We start from the raw sequence: 21,630 nt of genomic DNA, 5'->3' as shown, positions 1-21,630 counted from the left end.
ATAAATTATTCCTAAGACCTTCGGAAATATGTTTTTTCCGATGGTCTTGGGCAACCCCTGTGAATGGGTCGTTCGTCCCCCAGATTGAGAACCGCTGCACTAGACTGATAGTTTAAGAAGCTTCTCTAGGATGGTCTTTTTTCTACAGGGGAACCCTTTTTGTTAGAGGAGACCTACTTCTCCCAGGTTGTAGGTGGTATTGCCATCCCGTAGCTAAAGCTGCTCTGTGGGCACAGCTCCCACACCCCAAGCATAAGTCAAAGGCTTGCTCTGAACTATACTGTGCTAAACAGAGGAGTAGCACAATACTACATATGGCATACTAGCTGTGAGGATTGCAATTATACCCCCAGTTTCTAAAGCCCATTACAAAATGATATGGCATTTTGAAGTTATATGACCAAGGGCACTATTTACAGGTTGTTGTGATCAATCTAAACTGATGGCCAACAGAACTTCATCTGTATATGCTATAAAAACACTCAGAATGTGGGATTTTTAGGCACAATTGTAGAACAAAGTCATATGGATAAAGTAATGCATAGATATTATTTTTTTTAATTTGTTGCATGTTAAACAAGATGGTCCATACTAATTGCTTTGATAAGGATAATTAGCAGCCAGCATGGGCTTTCAAAATGATTGAATCCCTTAGAATTGATTTTGTCTCATGCTCCGGAAACAATGGAAAGGCATAGTGAAATTGTAACCTTCGTTATTTTAATCTCTGCTTATTTTTATATGAGGTATGTCTTAAATATAATTGCTTTTTGTAATATTAGATGTGTTTTCCTGTACTGCTTAATGCGACTTTTAACATGTCAAGACCTGGGTGTCTCACAAGCAAAGCCCATTTTCTCTTGGTGCAAAGGGATCCGCTAAATTATCTGTGCCAGCAGTGAAAAGCTTTGTGCGTTTCTTTATTCGCCATAAACTCAGAATAAAAGGACATGTACCAATAGGTGAATGCTGCAGGCGGTTATTTTCGGAACCAGTAATTACACCTCTTTAAAAACTTGAAATTTTTCTTGAAAACGTCTGACAAACATTTAGTGCCGAATGCTGCGCTCAAGCTGAGAAGCCCCAACTGGTGTTGCTCACTGGATGTACTTGTGCCATTAGAGTTCAGAGCAGGTTTTTGGAATGCAGATTTTTGTAGCGTGACAAAAATAAGCCCTAAGTGATGTCTCATTGTAATATGCATTTCCAGCAAGGCGTCCTATGGACTGAGTCGTGTCCAATTTGTGCCTTGGAGGAATCATGCTGATTTTCAACTTGGAATGATAGGCCCCCAGCTTCTACTAGTCTGGCATGCTGTCATGGCAACCAGCACCCGCGGTTTCTGCCACCTGTCATTATTTTGTCTGTCGTGTAAACCGTTCCAGGCATCCATTCTAAATCTGCTGCTAAAATTCAGATAGCACAAGACTATACAATGCATGGAATAAAAAGTAGCTACAGTGATTGAAAACCATTTGAAAATTAAACTTATGCAAGAATATATTTGTGACAAGTGCAAGGCCTGAAGCCAAAGCTGAGCTAGAGGCCTATTCACTAAAAATGTAGGCAAGAAATAATTAGAGAACGGGATCAGTACATAAATAGGGCAGGGAGGCATATTTACATATTATTATTATTATTATTATTAACATTTATTTATAAAGCGCCAACATATTCCGCAGCGCATATGATCCTTCAATGATCAATTTTGGGAAAAATGAAGGCAAATAACATGTAAGTATCTGAGCTCACTAATGATGTCTGCAATTGACTTATTTTGTTTTTCCTGGATCCTCTTTTTTCCAAAGCCTGTGTGTCTTTTAACAATTAGAATATATTCCTAGTATACATCTAGGATATCAACATTTCCTACATTGGCAGTGTCTCCCTTCTTTCTAACACTGGCCAGAAAAATGCCTATGCACAAACTATTGCAAGCCTTTATGCTGTTATGAGCTAATATTCATCAAATATTATTTGTATGTGAGTTATTATTGATTTTTTTGTTGTAAGGTTCTGCATCCTGACAGGAATAAATTATGTATCTTGTCCTACATGTTGAGGGTGATTTTAAAAGAATCTGTATGACCCCTTCAAATATTTGAAACATCAACAAGTCTATACATATGAGCAGCTAGTTGCCATACTTATGTACCTTCAGTGTCCTTTTGTCTGCCCTGGGGTGCCTAACCCATGCCTAACCCATACCTAGTACAGGAAAATGAGACCCTAAAAATTGCTGAACTTGGAAAAATAATACCAAACATATACAGGTATGGGACCTGTTATCCAGAATGCTCGGGACCAGGGTTTTTCTGGATAAGGGATCTTTCTGTAATTTGGATCTCCATAACTTAAGTCTGCTAAAAATCATCTAAATATTGAATAACCCCAATAGGATTGTTTTACCTCCAATAAGGATTAATTATATCTTAGTTGGGATCAAGTACAAGGTACTGTTTTATTATTACAGAGAAAAAGGAAATCACTTTTAAAGAATTATTTGCTTATACTGGAGTCTGTGGGAGACGGTCTTTCCGTATTTCGGAACTTTCTGGATAATGGGTTTCAGGATAAGGGATCCCATACCTGTACCTTAGTGCTCACTGTTCAAGGAGAAAGTAACTAGCCCACTTTTCAACAAACCAGTCAGTTATCAGTCATATTGTTCATAACCCAGCTTGCCTATGTCTGTTACCAAACAAGCTGAACAAAAGAAAGCCTTTCAGCTAGGAAAGGTACATGATACAAAAGTAAAAGTATATCAAGAATGAATTAGCCTTTGAAATACAATGCTGTATCCCTGCCACAATAGCATAAACAAAATTACAGGAGGTGTTATGTTTGTTGCTGCTACTGAGCACTGAAAGCTTAAAGTGATATTGACGTGATAGAAATACTTTTTGAAATTTTAATGTACATTTAAGTTCCCTATAGGTCATGTTGATAATTTTTCCCTGATAGGGCTGCTTTTCTAAGTAATTGTTACTTGAAGTTCCTAAACCTGACTGTCCCTTTCCAACTTGTCAGTTATAGCTTCTAATGCTAACGGCCTCCTGCTGCACAAATATGGCAGCCCCCTCATAGGGGAACATGGGGAATCAGATAGGGAATGTAAAAGCATCAAGAAGTATTTTTATAGCATTATAAAGTTCATGCAAAACATTGTTATGATTTAGAAATTAAAAACAGTTTTATTTGAGGTGTCAGTATCTCTTTAAGCTCTTTGATACACATGAGAAAGGAATGAAACGTTCTCTACTAGGGTGGAGACTTAACCCTTTTTCCTTGACCTTCCACAACTAGGTCTGTCCATATTGTTCTACATATGGTAATAAATTCAAAGTACTTTTATTCCTATTACAACAAACCCCACACTTTAGAAACCCCACCTTTTCATCAATGTAGCAGCGGACTGTGACCAAACATAATGGGGTAATTAGTTTAGCATTTATCAATTTTCCCACCTCAGTTGTATTGAGAGACAGGAAATTTCCATTTGGGGTAGTTCTTAAGTAGTCACATATTGGGTGTTCTATTTCAAATACACTGACAAAACAAGTTGATTTTCAATTAATCAATCCACCATTAATCTAGTATCAGACTTAATTACATTTGCCAAAAAAAAACGTAAAAATTGCAAGGAAAAGCCTCTTGTTTATCAGTGTGTCTTATATACATCTTGCAATATATATATATATATATATATATATATATATATATATATAAAACTATAAATAAAAATAACGCCAGATTACGGAGATAACGGAGATTTGCAGGCGCAGCCAAAAATCTCCAGTAAACAAACCCTTGGGTAGATTCTACTTATTGATTACTTCAAGCTCGCAACTTCTTACTTCTGCCCCTAGCTAAAGACTCCAGGAAATGAATAATATAGCTACAGAGGGAGATAAATATAGCAGATAATTAGTAAGGTTGTGTAAATATCTTAGTCACCCACAGTTATATTAATTGACTTAGTCATAAACTAATTCAAGGATTATGGCCTTTTGGAACTGTTTAATCAGAGAAAACATGCATTAAAGCAATGAATAGTACCATCTAGATATCTGTTGTAGTCGAAAGATGTGTGTGTCTGCGTTTTCTGCCTATAATGTGTATATTTCAAAAAACTCTTCTAAAATCCTTATTTATATCAAAAGCCCCATGTTATCCCACTTTCATATCTGTATATGCTAATTATGAGAAAGAGAGCTTGAAAAAGAACCAGGAAATGGATTGAAACATCACTGTGTCTTTTGATCTGAATAATAAAGGCTTTTTAATTTCTGGTGAGATGCTGTCCTTGGCTGAATTACTTTGTCCAGTGGATTGTGGCCACAGCGGAGCGTGCACCAGTATTTTTAGGAGTTCATGAGCTGACTTAGAATTTGTTTTGTTGAGAGCACTGTTAAAAGATTGGCTTTATCAAAAAACATGCAGTTGGTGTATCTAGATGTCACTGTGTCCTACAGCAAATGTAATTTTGGGCCCTAAAATACTTATAATTTGTAAATAATCTACCACAATTTATTGCAATTGCTGGTTAATTTGGCTCTCACTGGTCCCACTTCACTCCTGGGCCCGGCTGGAACATCAGGTTTTGCTTTCTCTATAGTTAAATGAAACTAACAAATAATTCTCCATCTCATTAGTTTTAAATGGAGTCTTAATTTTGACCTGAAGGCAGTAAACAACGGTATTAACAGAACTTTTGAGTGCCCTTTTTCTATGAACTATTAGACACAATTGCTGGGTATTTCAGATATGCAGCAGTTAGTTGGTCACAGCTTAGCACTTCTTCAGATGCAGTGGCCACACACACACACACACACACACTCACACACAGAATCCCAAAACCATGGAAAAAGAAGGTATTATATTAGAAAGACAGCCATTTGGAGATTCCTCATCACTATAACCACTGGTGAGGGCAGACAGCTTATGGTTATATGGATACAATCTGGTCACTCTAGGGCAAGCAGCATCAACAAATTAAAGTTAATTATTGCTATTATTAAGAAATGAAAGTATTGGTAAGTGTAATAGGAGCCAAATTCTATACGGATATTAACTATGCAATTTCATTTACCAGGTAGTTAAAAAAAAGTATTGCCCCAGTTATCCTGGTGGAGGAGCAAACAAATACTTTGCTCTGTAGTAGTGTATAACCTTATCTTCAATAAGTATGGTGAAAGTAGGTTGATACACCATGCCAAAACATTGTCCTTGCCCGGACTTCCAACAAAATAAATGGAGTGACTTCCCTTTTTACTAGAAACCTGGTGAATAAATTCCTTTGTTTACTAGTGAGGCATTGCTAGTGGCCCAGCTTGCTCTTCTCCCTCCTTCTCCCTTCTCCCTATTCATTACACTAGTGTGCTTGAATATAGATATCTCAGGGTCTGGCTTATGTATTAGTGTCCTAAGGAAAAGGAACAGAGAGAGGAGTACTCCCCTGGAGCCATAAGGTCATGGCGCCAATGGTAAATGTCTGCAATGAAGTCTGAGGTCCATAACCTTCTAGTAATATTGGATATAGTATATAAATCATGCAGCAAAACGTGACCCAGAATGGTGCACACAACCAGTTGCTACTCGCATCGCTCTACAAACCCTTAATAAAGCATTATAACCAGACATTTAGTCACAAAACTAAATTGGTAAAATATCTAGAAAAGAAAGAACAAGAAAGTTTTCTTTTTTCCGTTTTTGGGGTCTCCAATAAAAACTTACGTTTCTGGTTTTCATTTCTAATAGCAGAGGGAGAACTTGGGGAACGTGTATCTTGGTCTCTGCAATCTGTCCCTTCTTCATCAGCTAGATGAGTGTGGGCATAGTGGTAGCTGAGGCCAGGCCTGTTCTTGTAACGTTTCCCACAAACTGAAAAGAGACATCACAACACATATCAATAATATAATAGCCATACGCAAATATAATTCCTTTATATATTACTGGATCCTGTAATGTAATCAGATTACATTTATGCTTAAATACATCTAAATTCTCTCACAAGTTAGTAGATAATCAAAATGGAGAAATATTTTGCCGATGCACTGTATCCTAACAAACAGGCTTTTTGACAAAATGAAAGTTGTGGATTGTGGCTATTGTCTGGCTAACTTGACATGCAAAAGTGTTCTTTTCAAATGAATAGTCAGTATTAATTGTGTAAATCTGTTTTATAGTAAGCACCAGTTTAAAAAGGCTTCTCTTCCATGTTGTTACTTGTTTCGGTTAGGTTTACGCTACTATGAATGCAAATGAATACATTAATATTTATAACAAGAAAATATAGTTAGTGTATATAGGTTTCTAATAGTCCCTCTAAAAAATTAAAATGTTGAAAAAACCTCTTAGAAACAAGTATTCTGTATATGAATGGTCAGTGTTTAGATCTCAGGGGTCTTTTCTTGTCCGGTGACAGAGAATGTTGAAAACAATGAAGCTTGGTCACTGTCAGTAACAATATGGATTCCTAAACACCAGTTTGACACAGTAAGACCGCAATTGTATAATAAATTGAGAGCCCCTTTGAAAGACAGGAGACAGAACAGTACATTACCTCAGCAAGTTAAACCACAAGTAGTGCATGCACCTTGCCAACATTTATGAAATCTCTTCCAGGCTTGCAATTAGCAATCAATCAACCCTAAATAGGGAGACTGCCAATATCAAAGAAATGGCTATACCCTGCCACGCACGTGTACAATGTGAGCTGGGGCTGAAGGAGGACGAGAGCAGCAATAACATTGAAGTACCTTTGTCGGCTGTTTTTGAGTTATGCTTTTGTTTGTAACTATCTGCAACAGAGAGAGAAAGAAAATGAAAAGTGAACCTTTCTAAAGAACAGGGAGTGCCTTGGCGTGGAGGGGAACAAAGGACTGCAAAAGAAGTGGTCATTCTCGCCCAAAAATACACCAGCCAGTGGCTCTACACTTGCACAGAGGATGCAAATTTTAGCCAAGAATGCTAAGACTTGCCATTTGGAGCAGCAGTGCAAGAGCTACCACTGAGAAAGCCATGGGCTGGATTTCCCTACTTATGTAGTGAACAAGGCAAAAAACTATATTTCATCTGAGTTACGATGCACTGGGTCCTGTTCATTTTTTTTTTTGGAAATTTTTATAAGAATACAAAAGGTTTTATCTTCTGGGACATAAACAGATTGATCCGGAAGTTATATGTTTTCTGCATGAAGGATCAATAAGAACTCTACATTTTTGTGGTGTGCCAGGAAACAGATGCATAACAATATCAAAGTATATCTATATTGTGATTAAGGAGTAAATTGTCAATGCCTCTTAAAAAAGTAGGCTTGTTAAAAAGCATATATATACAGTATATTATATATATTGAATAACCAAATATGGAGGGGAGCTACAGTGTAAAGAACACGAGATGGACATTTGCAATCTGCTAGAAATTAGAACTACAAAGTAAAAGAAGTGAGAGAAAGAAGAGAATGTATTTACATAACAATAGAAGAATGAAAGCTAAAATAACAGAATAAAATAAATTGCAAACTACAGCCAAATGGAAAAGCCGAGGTACGTAAATGTGCCAAAATTAAACAGGACAGTCAAGGCCAAAAAGGAAGCCAAACCCCATCTAAACCACCTGCACAATATTTTTTTTCCTCTTTTTATTCTTATAAAAATAAACACAGTGTTGGAAACAAGATGAAAGGCTAGCAATAGCATGCAGCTGGAAAGAAGCAGCATAGCTTGCTCAACATAAAAGCACAAAACACAGTGCTGGCTGCCATCAAGTTCAACCACACTGAGCATATGGCACAAAATGGAATCAACCAGAAGAATCTACTTACTGTCACACACATAGGGTTTATCGTGTTCATCAAGTGAGGTATCATTCCTCCTTCTGCCGCCACGAGCCTGCAATTGAAAATATCACTTATCACATGAGGCATCTTGGGAAGGTTTATAAATAATATAGTTTAGTCATTTTTTGCAGTAGTAAATTTCAATATTAAAAGGCCAATAAACCCTCAAATATTCCAGCATATTGTGGTTAGTTCAAAGGAATACCTATGCTAGTGTGGATTCATGGTATCGGTTTATGAAAAGAAAACTAAGCCCCTAGAACTGCAATGTTATGTCCCCTTCTGGCGTATTGTTATGGGATTCTAAATAAAAAAATGTGTCCCTGTGAAAAATAAAAAGAAGCTTGTGATCAGCCTTCCTGAGAGATAATGGCTGCTTTCACAAAGAAGGAATTTCACAAAGAAGCACAGTTAGAGCCAACATTAGGAGATATTTATAAGTCCCAACCGGGACAGGATCCTACTCATGCCCATCCTGTCCCGGTTGGGACTTATAAATATCTCCTAATGTTGGCTCTAACTGTGCTTCTTGCTTGGCGCATATATAAAACGCTTTACTCCTATATATGATAAGAGAGAGGGAGTTGCAGTTCAGCTATAGCAGGTGTCGCTTTTGTTTTCTTTTTATGTACTCCTTCTACTATATCTTTATCTGTGTATATATAATTCATTTTTCTTTTTGATTATTATATTCTTTGTAGATTTTCATGTTTTGCTGTTTACACAGTGGGTGGGGAATCACTAGTTACACACTCTATGACGTCAGCAGTTGGATTTTGGTGCCAATTTGGGTTTATGAGTGGGTTTGATGTATTGCTTGTTCACTTTGAGAAAGGCTGTGGAGTCAGCCGAAACGTTATTTTGACATAATAAATTTTTCTTTATTTTTCACTAAGACCTGTGAGTGCGGCATCCTTTATCTTTTGTACTTACCATTTTGCATACTGCACCCAGGCATCTGTGACCCTATTATGACGTGAGTGCCGGCTTCTTCTCTTTTTGATATATATATATATATATAGCACTCACACTTACACACATGCACACAAAAAACATTTTACCTAATGTAAACACACACTTACACACTTATGGAATTTTGTAATTTTTTTATTGCATCGTTTTTATTCTTGCCTGAAAAAAATGTTTTATTGCCATTGCGAATAGTGTATTCGCTAACTGCACTGCGCAATACCTTTTGTGTATTATTTTGGTGTTTCTACTACATTTTCTGTGATTTTGGTGCATTTTTGGGTATTTTATTGCATTTTTAGCCATTTTACTGCATTTTCAGTTATGTATAGTTGTTGTTCGCTTGACTTTGTCTGTAAAACTTATTTGCCCAAGCCAAAATACTGAAACTGTTATTCTGACCGTAGATATTATTAGGCAATTTCGGTTATTATTTATCAATTTTATTGCTTTTTACATTGTTCTTTGTTACTTGTCTTTGCACATGGACATTTTGTCTGCTGTATTTCAATTTGGCATCCTCTGTACCCCACATAGTTTTGTAAATCTATTCATATAGGGCATCAAACTGTTCAGTAGACCCCTGGCGTTCATATTTTGAGTGTTTTATGTTGGTACGTTACAAAATGTGGGGGTACATAATGGGGTAAAATGCAAGCTTTGTGACAATTTTCAGAAATGCCATAAAAACCGTTCTGTTTAGCATAGCTTTGTAGTTTGGTAGTTTGCAGTATAAAGTTGTATTTGCCCATTTTTGTTTTGTCAGAATGTGTACTTTCGGAAAATGTATGGTTTTCTAGGGTCTCGGTACTGTTAGGGGGTCTTATGCCACATAATACACATATGCATATAGGGCATCAAACTGTTCAGTAGGCCACTGGCGTTCATATTTAGAAAGTTTTATGTTGATACGTTACAAATTGTGGGGGTACATAATGAGGTAAAATGCAAGCTTTGTGACGATTTTCAGAAATGTCATAAAACCCGTTCTGTTTAGCATAGCTTTGTAGTTTGGTAGTTTGCAGTAGAAAGTTGTATTTACCAATTTTTGTTTTGTCACAATGTGTACTTTTGGAAAATATATGGTTTTCTAGGGTCTCTGTACTGTTAGGGGGTCTTATGCCACATAATACACATACCGGGTGCAAAAATTGCATGAGCCGGAGTGTCTTATGTGAAAATTCATATGCACTATTTTTATTTGGGTGCCCCTGTAGTTTGGTAAATCTATGCATATAGGGCATCAAACTGTTCAGTAAACCCCTGGTGTCCATATTTAGAATGTTTTATGTTGATATGTTACAAAATGTGGGGGTACATAATGTGGTAAAATGCAAGCTTTGTGACGATTTTCAGAAATGTAAAAAAAAACGTTCTGTTTAGCATAGCTTTGTAGTTTGGTAGTTTGCAGTAGAAAGATGTATTTACCCATTTTTGTTTTGTCAGAATGTGTACTTTCGGAAAATGTATAGTTTTCTAGGGTCTCCTTACTGTTAGGGGGTCTTATGGCACATAATGCACATGCCGGTAGCTTATATTGCAGCGTATACACTTTGTATGCACTAACTTCCTTTTGGGGTCTCTAAATGCCAGATACATACACATGCATCAAACTGTTCAGTGGACCCTTGGCTTTCATATTTAGGGTGTGTTTTCTTGGTACCTAATGTTATGTGGGAGATATGGTGCTTGAAAGTGGAAGATTTGATGTGATTTTTAGGTATTTCATTAAAACTGGCAATTTTGTGAAAGCACTGCGACTCTGTAGTTTGGAGTAGAAAGACATGGGTACCAATTTTGAATTCGCCCGAATGTGTACTTTCCAAAAATACAGGTATCGGACCCCTTATCCGGAAACCCGTTATCCAGAAAGCTCCGAATTACGGAAAGCCCGTCTCCCATAGACTCCATTTTAATCAAATAATTCAGAATTTTAAAACTGATTTCCTTTTTCTATGTAGAAATAAAACAGAACCTTTTAATTGATCCCAACTAAGATATAATTAATCCTTATTGGATGCAAAACAATCCTATTGGGTTTAATTAATGTTTTATTGATTTTTTAGTAGACTTAAGGTACTGAGATCCAAATTACGGAAAGACCCCTTATCCGGAATACCCTTGGTCCCGAGCATTCTGGATAATGGGTCCCATACCTGTATATGGTTTTGGGGGGTCAATGTATTTTTTTGTGTTTTTATCCCACAGAAAATGCAGTAAATGTGTTGAATTTTCAGTAGCTAAAGAGATCTCTGGGGCAATTTCTATGCACTAACTTCCTTATGGGGTCTCTAAATGCCAAATACATTGGTGTTCCTATGCACAATGGGCATCAAACTGTTCAGCGGACCCTTGGCTTTCATATTTAGGGTGTGTTCTTTTGGTACCTAATGTTATGTGGGAGATAAGGTGCTTGAAAGTGGAAGATTTGATGTGATTTTTAGGTATTTCATCAAAACTGGCAATTTTGGAAAAGCACTGCGACTCTGTAGTTTGGAGTAGAAAGACATGGGTACCAATTTTGAATTTGTCCAAATGTGTACTTTCCAAAAATATATGGTTTTGGGGGGTCAATGTATTTTTTTGTGTTTTTACCCCACAGAAAATGCAGTAAATGTGTTGAATTTTCAGTAGCTAAAGAGATCTCCGGGGCAATTTGTATGTACTAACTTCCTTTTGGTGTTTCTAAATTCCAGATACATCGGTGATCCTATGCACAATGGGCATCAAACCGTTCAGTGGACCCTTGGCTTTCATATTTAGGATGTGTTTTCTTGGTACCTAATATTATGTGGGAGATATGATGCTTGAAACTGGAAGATTTGAGGTGATTTTTTAGAATTTTCATAATTTTTTATAAAAAAGGCTAAATTCAGTAAAGCATTGCTGTTTGGTACTTAGGAGTTGGAAGACATAGTTACCCATTTCGGATTCGTCAGAATGTGTATTTTCAAAAATGTATGGTTTCCTGGGGTAAACCTAATATTCCAGAATTTTTGGCTTTGGAATGTAAAGTATGCCGTATTCTGCTGTAATGCTTTGAAAATTTAGCAATTTACTGCTGGGAGTTTTTGATCTATAGAAGTCAGAAATCTCGATAAAACTATACATATCAGGTATTGGCACGTTCGGGAGACATGAGGCTTTCCAAATCAGTTGAATTTTTGTCCATAAAATAAAATATGTTTCTGGTATAAATCCCTATATCATGAAAAATAGCATTTTTTCTTTTTTTTTTTTTTTGTATTTCAAGCTCTAAATCTTGTTCCAGATTTGGAAAGCTCAGGTTCTCCTGAAAAAAACAGTATATAGTTTGCCTACCTAAACTTAACCCTTCCCCCAGTAAAAGCCCCTAAATTGAGAGAGCACAGAATGTTTACAAAACGTCTGGCACTGAGGGGAACCGAAATGTCAAATTCTGCTGGCACTTAAAGGGTTAAAGATCTAACCCAAAGAGTGAGTAATAGTTTTATTCATCAAAGAAAATTGCTCTTATTATGTTGCACTCTGTGTAGCATAAATAAAATTAATCTTTTTCACTACTTTGGGGTGCTGCACCGTCTTTTCTTTGTAAATCATAGTATATTCATTGCACAATATTTGAATGGCCTGATCGTTAAAATCAAAACCTATTTCAAGTTGGTCATTGCAACTTGGAATTAACTGTTCTTAAAGGATTCAGATTTAAAACAGGGTTAACAAGCTAAATGTAGAGTACTAGTATTGGGAGATGTTATGAGAAAAGATGATTCACTTTACTTCTAATGATTATAGGCTATTTGGTGCGGTAAAGTGGATTTCCTGATATGCATGACTGTTTCTATTTTCTTTTCTTGCAAAAATAAACAAACCATATTGAGGTACGAGCTGTAGCTAAAGCAGAACAAACAAACCAATGAAAAGAGATCAGTTAGCGCTACTAAACTTCTATATTATATTGTAATACAGATATACTCTTTGATTTCAGAATTCATTTTATTTGCAGAGGGGACAGACAGTTAAGAGTGCTGCCATGACCCCTGCCTAGGTAAGAACCAAGAATGACTTGTCATTACCCAGCATACAACTGGCTCCAAAGCCTTTAAAAAATTGTCAATTAAAAACAAAATTGGTCAAGAAAAACCAATGCGGGGGTTACAAGTAATGGAATTTAATGGAAGTAATGGACATTCTGATGCCCTCAGACCTATTTATTTCCAATATTTTTTATTTTCTCCTAAAAAAGGAGATCCTCCAGGATGCACCACATGTGCCCTTATAACAGGGGAAAGTGCTAGACACCCACAGACCAGGAGAAGTATACAAATGCACCTACATTATCACATCTCCATGTGGACTGACATGTAGGAAAATCACTGCTAAGCATTACAAACGGCTTTTGTCTATGTTAAAACAGATCTTTCTCTCTATAAAAACTCTCTAGAAAAGGGACATACTTGTCCCACTTTCCGCTTTATGGGTATACATCTAGTAGTGGAGAGGTGGCGACTAGTCATGAATGCTGCTACTAAAAGAAAGCTTTTGTATGCAGACTTTAAATATGGGGGGATCCAAAATTCATTGATAATATAATCTTGTATGAAAGGGGTGGTTCACCTTTACGTTAACCTTTAACTAGCATGTTATAGAATGTGCTACTCCTAGCAACCCCGCAACTGGTCCTTATTTTTTTTAATCATTTTTGAATAATTTGTCTTCCACTTCTACATCTTTCCAGCTTTTAAATTGGGGTCACTGACCCTAATAGCCAAAAACTATTGCTCTGTGATCTTACAATTGTATAATTATTGTTACTTTTTATTATCTTTCTATTCAGTACCTGCTCTATTGATACTCAAATCTCTCATTTAAACCACTATGTGAAACAGCATTAAAAAAGTATCTGATTTATACATTCATATTTTTTGTAAGTGTAAACATAATTTGTTCAGGGGCTATGGGTATTTTAACAACTTAATTTGCCTTATAAATACATTTTTAGAAGAATTCACAAAATATAACATTTACAACAATGACTGCATATTGTGTAATAATCAATTATTCAAAACAATAATCACACAATTCTAGCAAAATAAAGTATAAAGACACAAGGTTTAATTAAGTTAGTAAAGCAACAACAAGCCAGAAAAACAAGAATGTGTTTAGCTGCATCTTTACCTATCCCCATAGGCACTGCTGACTGCCATCTTGTGATTCCCATACTTATGGGCATACCGTTTTTCTATTCAGTTGAGGAAGATTTATGACATTGTTATCATTCAGAACCAACTTCAGCTGCCAACTCTCCACTCCAGTCTACATTTTATATGCTGAGGTATGTTAAGCCATTCCTTGGTCTTAGTAGTCCTAGTTTTGCTGTGTACAGATGTTAAGATACCAGGCCCAGACCATTAGCTCACTCAAGGAAACAAATTATGAGAAATCTATGTAAACACATAATTTTGCAGATCACTTTCTATAGGCATTGATTGGCAGAAAATCCATAACATTTCAGTTTGGTCAAATAAACACAAAAAGGCCAAAACATAAACTGAACCCAATATCGGTTTTGATATTTAAATTTGGATAGAGCTGTTCTAACCAATCAAATCCTATTATCATGAAGATTTTAAAGGAGAAGGAAAGGCTAAGTCACTTGGGGGTGCTAAAATGTTAGGCACCCCCAAGTGACTTTAATCTCTTACCTTGTACCCCGGGCTGGTGCCCCTGATAGGAGAAAACAGCACCAGCCCGGGGTACCTGTAGCGATGCGCTTCCTCCTTCCGCCTTCGTTTCGCTGTGACTAACACAATAGGCGCATGCGCAGTAGAGTGAAAAGCCGACTTCTCTGTTAAAGTTCCGCTATTCACTCTACTGCGCATGCGTGCGCTAGCGATACAGGAAGTAGGAAGCGCTACAGGTACCCCGGGCTGGTGCTGTTCTCTCCTAACAGGGGCACCAGCCCAGGGTAAAAGGTAGGCGATTCAAGTCACTTAGGGGTGCCTAACATTTTGGCACCCCCAAGTGACTTTGCCTTTCCTTCTCCTTTAACCCCTGTCAACACAAGAAAAAGATTGATACATTTAAGAACTAAAAGTAACTTAGAACTTAGAATAACTAAGGCATTTAAATAAACCTTAAATTCCACCTTCTACTGTATCCCCATATAAGGACTTTAATGGCTTCAGACCAACAACATTGTTTAAGGAAGATTAAAGTCTAAACATGAATAGAGTTAAAAAAATGCTATATTGTATATACTGTACTTATTGCACCAGCCTAAAGGTTCAGCATCTCTACAGTAGTAATGATTAAGGCCTTCAAAGTTGTCTCAGGAGGTCCCCATCTTAGATCTGTCAATAACACTGCACATGCTCAGTGGGCTCTGGGCAGCTGTTAAGAAGCTAAGCTTAGGGGACGTCACCTGTCATATAAGCTGATGCGGCTTCCGATCTGCCATGTAGTAATTATCTGTATTAATTATCAACCTTATATTATTTATATTCTATATATACAGTATAATGTGAGTGGGTGCCTAAGCTCAGTAAGTGACAGCAGCACAGAGCATGTGCAGGGAATCAGCAGAAAAGAAGATGGGGAGCTACTGGGGCATCTTTGGGGGCACAGATCTTCCCTGCTAAAGGGCTGTGGGTGCCTTGGGCTGGTACAGGAGCCCAAAACATAATGTACAACATTCTGCCTTCTGTAGTTAGGCTTTAGTTCTCCTTTAATGTTTAGAATGTGTAACTTATGGTAACTGGAATATCCTTTAGACCTCCACATACTAGAAGGAATATAAAAAATGAATCATACGGTGTACGAGTTGTTTTTTATCACCTGTCCGTGTGGACTTACATTTTTAGGAAATCATAAATTACTGTAAGGGAGCACATGGGGAACCATTGTTCATTCGTTCCTCTGTATAATCGTTATTTACGGAACTCACATACCCTCCCACACACTTTTCATTTAATGGAAATTGGTTTGATAACTGAACCTAAGAGCGGAAACGATTGGTCAAGAATGTTGCTACAAATTGAGACCTTTTGATTTAGACTTTTTTTCTATTCCTTGACGGTCAATAAATAGTGCATCAAAGTAAATCCTTCCTTGCAGCATATCTAACATTATCATTCCAGTTTAGAATACAGTATGCAATATACTACAGTACTGAGCAGTAACTCAAGGTTAACGTGTAAACCATTTTTAAATGCAACTTTGTGTGACTCGTAAAGGTAATAAATATAAAGAATACACATTTTGATGGAAAAAAAATACGTTTTGAATTCACAAAATCAACTTGGACTTTTGGGCATATGGTGTTTATTTTCATTACTCCAATTTTTCTTTACTCCTAGTTTGTGAATTTCCACTTATTTAGTATCTTTAACTGGTCTACTGAAATCCTATTTTGTAACAATAAACTTAAAGGAAAAGTAACACTAACATTTTTTAAGTAAAAAATCTATTGTACCCTGCCCCAATAATTGCCCTATTCTGCAAACCATTTATTATGGTGCGATGATCAATTGATCGATCCTAGCCCGACTCCTTCCTATACAGAAGGAAGACTAGGATTGATCAATTGATCATCGCATAGTGGATTCTGCTGCTTCTGCATCGCCATATTGCCCAGCAGGTATTTTGTACTAAAGCATTCAAAATAATAAATGGTGTGCAGGATAGGGCAATTATTGGGGCAGGGTACAATAGATTTTTTACTTAAAAAATGTTAGTGTTACTTTTCCTTTAAGATACCGTCTTAATATATGACAATAACATGACAAAATACAAATGCGACTATTCCTTTAATTTTCTTTATAAATAAGCTAATATTCGAGGAAAGAAACTGAAACGCATTTTGTGACTAGCATTACACTTCCAAGGGCCAAACTGGCATAACACCACAAAGCAAGTTGAAAATATTTAATTATGTATCTTTATTAGGGTTAGAAAGTGTTGGTAAACGGTTTGTTCTTAAAAGGTACATATAAAGGGTATTTATAACCAGGGGGCAGAGTGCAGCACAGGCAAATGAATGAATTTCTCCTCAACCCACCCCCCCCCCCCCCCCCCCCAAAAAAAAAAAAAAACTAGTGCCAGCCAGCCAGCCATTCCATTTCCACTGGTTGCTTTCCCTGCCTGTTTAGGGGAGCAGGTGGCACTAAGAGGTTTGCACTGTACAATGCCAACCAATCAGTATATAAGTACTGCAGAGCTGAAAAATGATTATTTTTATTTCTGTTGCTTCTGCTATATAACATGAAGCTGCCTGCTACTCAGGGCTTAGCCCCTGGCTGTGGAATATGTGCACAGGAGGTTCATACAATGTTAATATGAAACATCTATTACTGCTTTTCCCTGCTATACTTAGTGATTAGTTACCCAGTAGTTAAGTACCAATTAAATCTTGAAGATTCATTTAATAAAGCATTTTGGAACATTGTTACTATGCAGAATTGCAGAATCGTTAGATTCCTTGGCACAAGTGTTATAAAGCTACCATAAAGAAGTGAATTGCTCACCCTTCCCCGGCTCCTGTTCTTTCGCTTTGGAACTTCTTCTTCTATATCATCCTCTCCATTTGCGTCATCTGCATTTTCATCGTTTTCTAAAACTCTCTAAAATTACACAAACAATATGCAGTAGAGCAATATGAAGACAACGTTATCACTGCTGGTCTAGTAACTCATAACAGCCAACCAGAAGGTAGCACTTACTGGCCTACTACTGTTAGAATAATAAAAGCAAACATCCTATTTGTAAAAGTTACTAAGCCTGGAGCAAACTTTGTTCCTATAATTCCATTATAAATAAATAGAATGATGTGTTAAAAAACAATGAATGGACATTATAACATTTGGCCACATAAAGTCACAATGCAAAGAATAACTAAAATGGGCTTATTTCTGTAAGGGCTTTGGCACTATTTAACATATGTAGGACCAGGGATATTCTTTCTAAAGCATCTCTACTTGGGGTCATCTTATAACACTGACATAGTACAGGTATCGGACCTCTTATCCGGAAACCCATTATCCAGAAAGTTCCGAATTACGGAAAGGCCATCTCCCTTAGACATTTTAATCAAAGAATTACATTTTTGAAAATGATTTCCTTTTTCTCTGTAATAATAAAACAGTACCTTGTACTTGATCCCAACTAAGATATAATTAATCCTTATTGGAGCCAAAACAATCCTATTGGGTTTATTTAATGTTTAAATTATTTTTTTTAATAGATGTAAGGTAGGAGATCTGAATTTCGGAAAGACCCCTTATCCAGAAAACCCCAGGTCCCGAGCATTCTGGATAATGTGTCCCATACCTGTACAGACATACATAAGAAGATCTTAAAAATTGGTTCTTCCCAAGGAAAGTTAATGATTTTATCAAACACTTTCTAAACTTGTCACGGTTATTGATTTATCTGTATTTTGTATTATTGTATGCATATTGCATCACTTTTAAAACCATTTCAATATTTTGCATTTATTTAAAGGCACTTGCACCTTTTATAGAGCAAATCTATAAATGTCCTAACCGTGTTAATAGTGGAAATGTATTGATGCAGCACAGGCAGCAGCAGTTTGAATGACAGTACAGAGCTTGGATGAAAATATTTTATGCTGTTAATTAAAGAGACCCTGCATTGCTAGTGCATTATACTTATTTGGTGACTGTCAATCTATAATTGCCATACACACGCCAATATTATTGTTTCATACATATGTGGTGTGTTTATGGTGGTAGACAAGGCGACTAATATTGGTAAAAGCTTTGGATATTGGTCGCCTCGTCAATTAGGCAGGATGGAAATTTATTGTCGGGCACCTTTGAAGGCGGCCAAACATGGGTGCGGGAAAGATTGAAATTGTAAGGTGCATGGCCAGCTTTAGTTTCCAGAGGAAATCATTGCCCCAATCACCTAAATAGGTGTATTTCATTTTTCCAGTGACCCCAATGTAAGCTGTGTTTATTTGGTGAAAAGCTCTAACAGGTCATGTAATAAAAGGTGCAAAGTTTGCAACAGGTCTTGTCACCTATGGCAAGTAATCAGCAGGTAGCATTTACAGGTCACCTGTTGAAAACCAAACATCTTATTGATTGCTCTGGGTTACAGCACTACAGCATTGGACTAGGGTGTGGGGGGCCTTCTGTGGTTGCCACCCCAGGGGTCCCCGCCGACTGACCACCCAAACCCCCTGAGCGCACAAACTTTATACTTTCCCGCAATAGGGGGAGGGAGGTCAGTGGAGGAGTGCCAATGCTTTGGATCAGGTATGGGCCAGTGGGGCCCACCAGGTTTTTTCCTGGCCCAGTCCAACCCTGCAGCACCAAGACAAACTTTGTGACTCTTATTACATATGGGAGCTGCTGCCTGTTAAGCACTGCATACATGCTACTCACTCAAATAGAGTCAGTGGTAATGGTTTAACTGACTGTTGTCATGTTCCTTCATGTGGCATGTGTGTGCTAATGTACCTGAATCTCTTGTAGACTTTCTTCATCTCGAACATCTTTCTTCTCAATTCCTTCACCTCGTAGCAAGGCTTCCAGTGTCGTTCCTTCTGCCAGAACATTGTCCTTCCTCAGAGGAAAGTCAACATCTGTAATTAAATACAATAATTATATTGCTTGCTTTCTGTATCAATATTAATATGGTAACAACTAAAATCTCTAGCTCATTTGGCCGGGATTAATATCATCTTGATTGTTTATAACACATCTGAATAGATTCATGATCACTTTGCTTAGAGAGAATGCAATACATTTTAATCTACACTTCTCTAACTTTTCTGATTAAAAGGGCAAAAATTTTAGGTCCGTATACGTTTTCACTGACATTCCGATGCTAGCAATCTAAAAAAAAAAAAAAAAGTGGAGAATTAGCTATAAGGATGATTTTTGGAAGCACACAGCCGTTGTAATAACATAACACAAAATTTTGAATTAATGTGCCATAGGCATGCTAAAGTGTGTATAATTCTGCCCCTAAGTGACTCTTCCTTTTTTTCTACTCCTCATTTTTGTTAATGCATCTAGTGCAATTCATACAGGGTAGTGTACCAGGTAGAAAAGGAATCTGTACTTATTCCAGATACATTACACCCACTGACACTCCTTGCACTTGTATAAGTACAAGTAAGGAGCCTGCAAAGTGACACACAAGCCCCCCCCCCCCCTCCAAACTGCCAATCACAGACAAGGGCACATCTTTGTACCTTCAGAATGGGGTTTAATGATTTGCACCTTACACCAGCAGGGGCAATTTAAAGACCATGCCAGGAATGTAGGTGAATAATAGGCAAAAAATTTAACACTTTTTGTAAATTAGCTTTTTGTATTTTAGTTTTTATAGCCTATCCTGCTGTCATTAGTGCTTAAGTGAGTTGTATTGAGTGTGATGACCGCCCCATCTGTGTGTACCTCCATGTTGGCAGAAATAGAATGGCATAGACTCATGGCACATGGTGGCTTAGATACAAAGGAAAGAGTTTTGAATTACTTGTCAAAATCAGTCATAGGATGCAATAAGGGTGATATTTACAAAATATTGCTCCATTCTTTTATCAGATACAATCTAAAATATCTTATTTTTGAAGATCTGTAGCTTAAAATGTCAGTGGTGGAAAATCACAATTACTTACGCCCAACAAAGAATAATATGAAGGGGTACACTTTAACACAATGGTTCCTATAACCCTCTGCAACGCGGCCTCATTAAATACAGCACAGGTTGCCATGAAATACACAGTCTCACAAAGATTGCCGTTTTGGTAAGGCTAATGTTTGGAACATTTCAAAACCTTTATTACCTATGATCTGATTAGTTACCCTTTACCCATTTCCTTATATATGCACAGCTTTAAGTAGGCTGAGGCCTTCAACTGGTAAAAAACAGGTTCTGTATTTCATTTTAAACTCAGCCATAAACACCACTAAATAGATTTAAGAGAAGTGTCGGAAATCCAGGATAATATCACACATCTACCTTGGCCTTTACGACTGCTTTATGAAACATATTTCATTCATAGAAGGTTCTGCATGTTCAGAGTCTTAATTTTTTAAGTAATTTTCTAAGTAAGTTCTAGAAACAGTTTATAATGTGAATATCTACAGTTAGTATTAGTGGTTGTATTTATAGTTTATGTATGTGAGTGTATAGATTGGTAGGTGTGGGTTGGGTGTGCTGGGTTTACTTGGATGGGTTGAACTTGATGGACACTGGTCTTTTTTCAACCCTATGTAACTATGTAACTATAGTCAAAGGAGGATAAAAAAAATCTTCTTTTCCTTAGGAGGAACATGCAGATTATACCGTCAGAGGCAAAAGCACCATTTATAGTATTCACAATACTTCACCGCACTTGCAGGGTTCCTGCTGAGTGGCAGGTAAAATCACTTTTTTTTTTTTTTTTTGTATTTCAACACATCTTTATTGAATAGCACACAATGTGGTTACAGCATTATTGTCATAATGATTAAAGCATATGTTTACAATCAAATGTTCTCAGTTATAAACAGTAAGTGAAAATCACTTTTTTTTATTGACAATGAATGTAAATGTATTTGTGTAGGACATTGGCCTATTCCATCTGCACACACCAACTAGTGGATATTTTCATTCAAAACTTATAATCCTCAAAACAGGCTCCCGGATAAATGTAGCACCAAATCAAAGTGTGTAAATGAAATGACATTTTATCTGTATTTGCATTAAGCTAATGTCAGACATGGTGGTTTCACTGCCAGCAGAGAAATGCACCCAAGCCCCTTAATGGAAAGCCAGCTACATCTTCTGTGCTCAGTGGTTTTTGGCCAGAACACTTGTTGGTG

The 21,630-nt window shown here is 37.0% G+C and overlaps 1 protein-coding gene and 1 long non-coding RNA gene across 10 annotated transcripts in view; one reads left to right on the top strand and one right to left on the bottom strand.

Moving 5' to 3' along the window:
* dpf3 (D4, zinc and double PHD fingers, family 3) overlaps positions 1 to 21,630 on the bottom strand; it is a 163,359-nt gene that overhangs the window by 26,274 nt on the left and 115,455 nt on the right. For 5 of the 9 annotated variants that reach the window (XR_001171452.3, XR_004223836.1, XM_012967894.3 and 2 more), the window contains exons 4-8: positions 19,276 to 19,400; positions 17,317 to 17,412; positions 7,829 to 7,895; positions 6,762 to 6,803; positions 5,737 to 5,883 (exon numbers count right to left, since the gene is read on the bottom strand). Coding sequence is in view for 5 of the 9 variants with exons in the window: in XM_012967894.3 (XP_012823348.1) it covers positions 5,737 to 5,883; positions 6,762 to 6,803; positions 7,829 to 7,895; positions 17,317 to 17,412; positions 19,276 to 19,400 (477 nt within the window). In the remaining 4 variants the exon portion in view is untranslated. 9 annotated transcript variants of the gene reach the window in all.
* On the top strand, positions 11,594 to 21,545 carry LOC116406562. Its single transcript, XR_004219570.1, has 5 exons — positions 11,594 to 11,639; positions 12,780 to 12,839; positions 13,982 to 14,126; positions 19,291 to 19,402; positions 21,093 to 21,545. It is a non-coding gene; the product is annotated as an uncharacterized LOC116406562 (long non-coding RNA).

This window comes from Xenopus tropicalis, chromosome 8, assembly GCF_000004195.4.
Source record: "Xenopus tropicalis strain Nigerian chromosome 8, UCB_Xtro_10.0, whole genome shotgun sequence".
NCBI classification, from domain to species: domain Eukaryota; kingdom Metazoa; phylum Chordata; class Amphibia; order Anura; family Pipidae; genus Xenopus; species Xenopus tropicalis.
The sequence above is the reverse complement of the archived record's forward strand: the minus strand, read 5'-3'. Positions and strand labels throughout refer to the sequence as shown.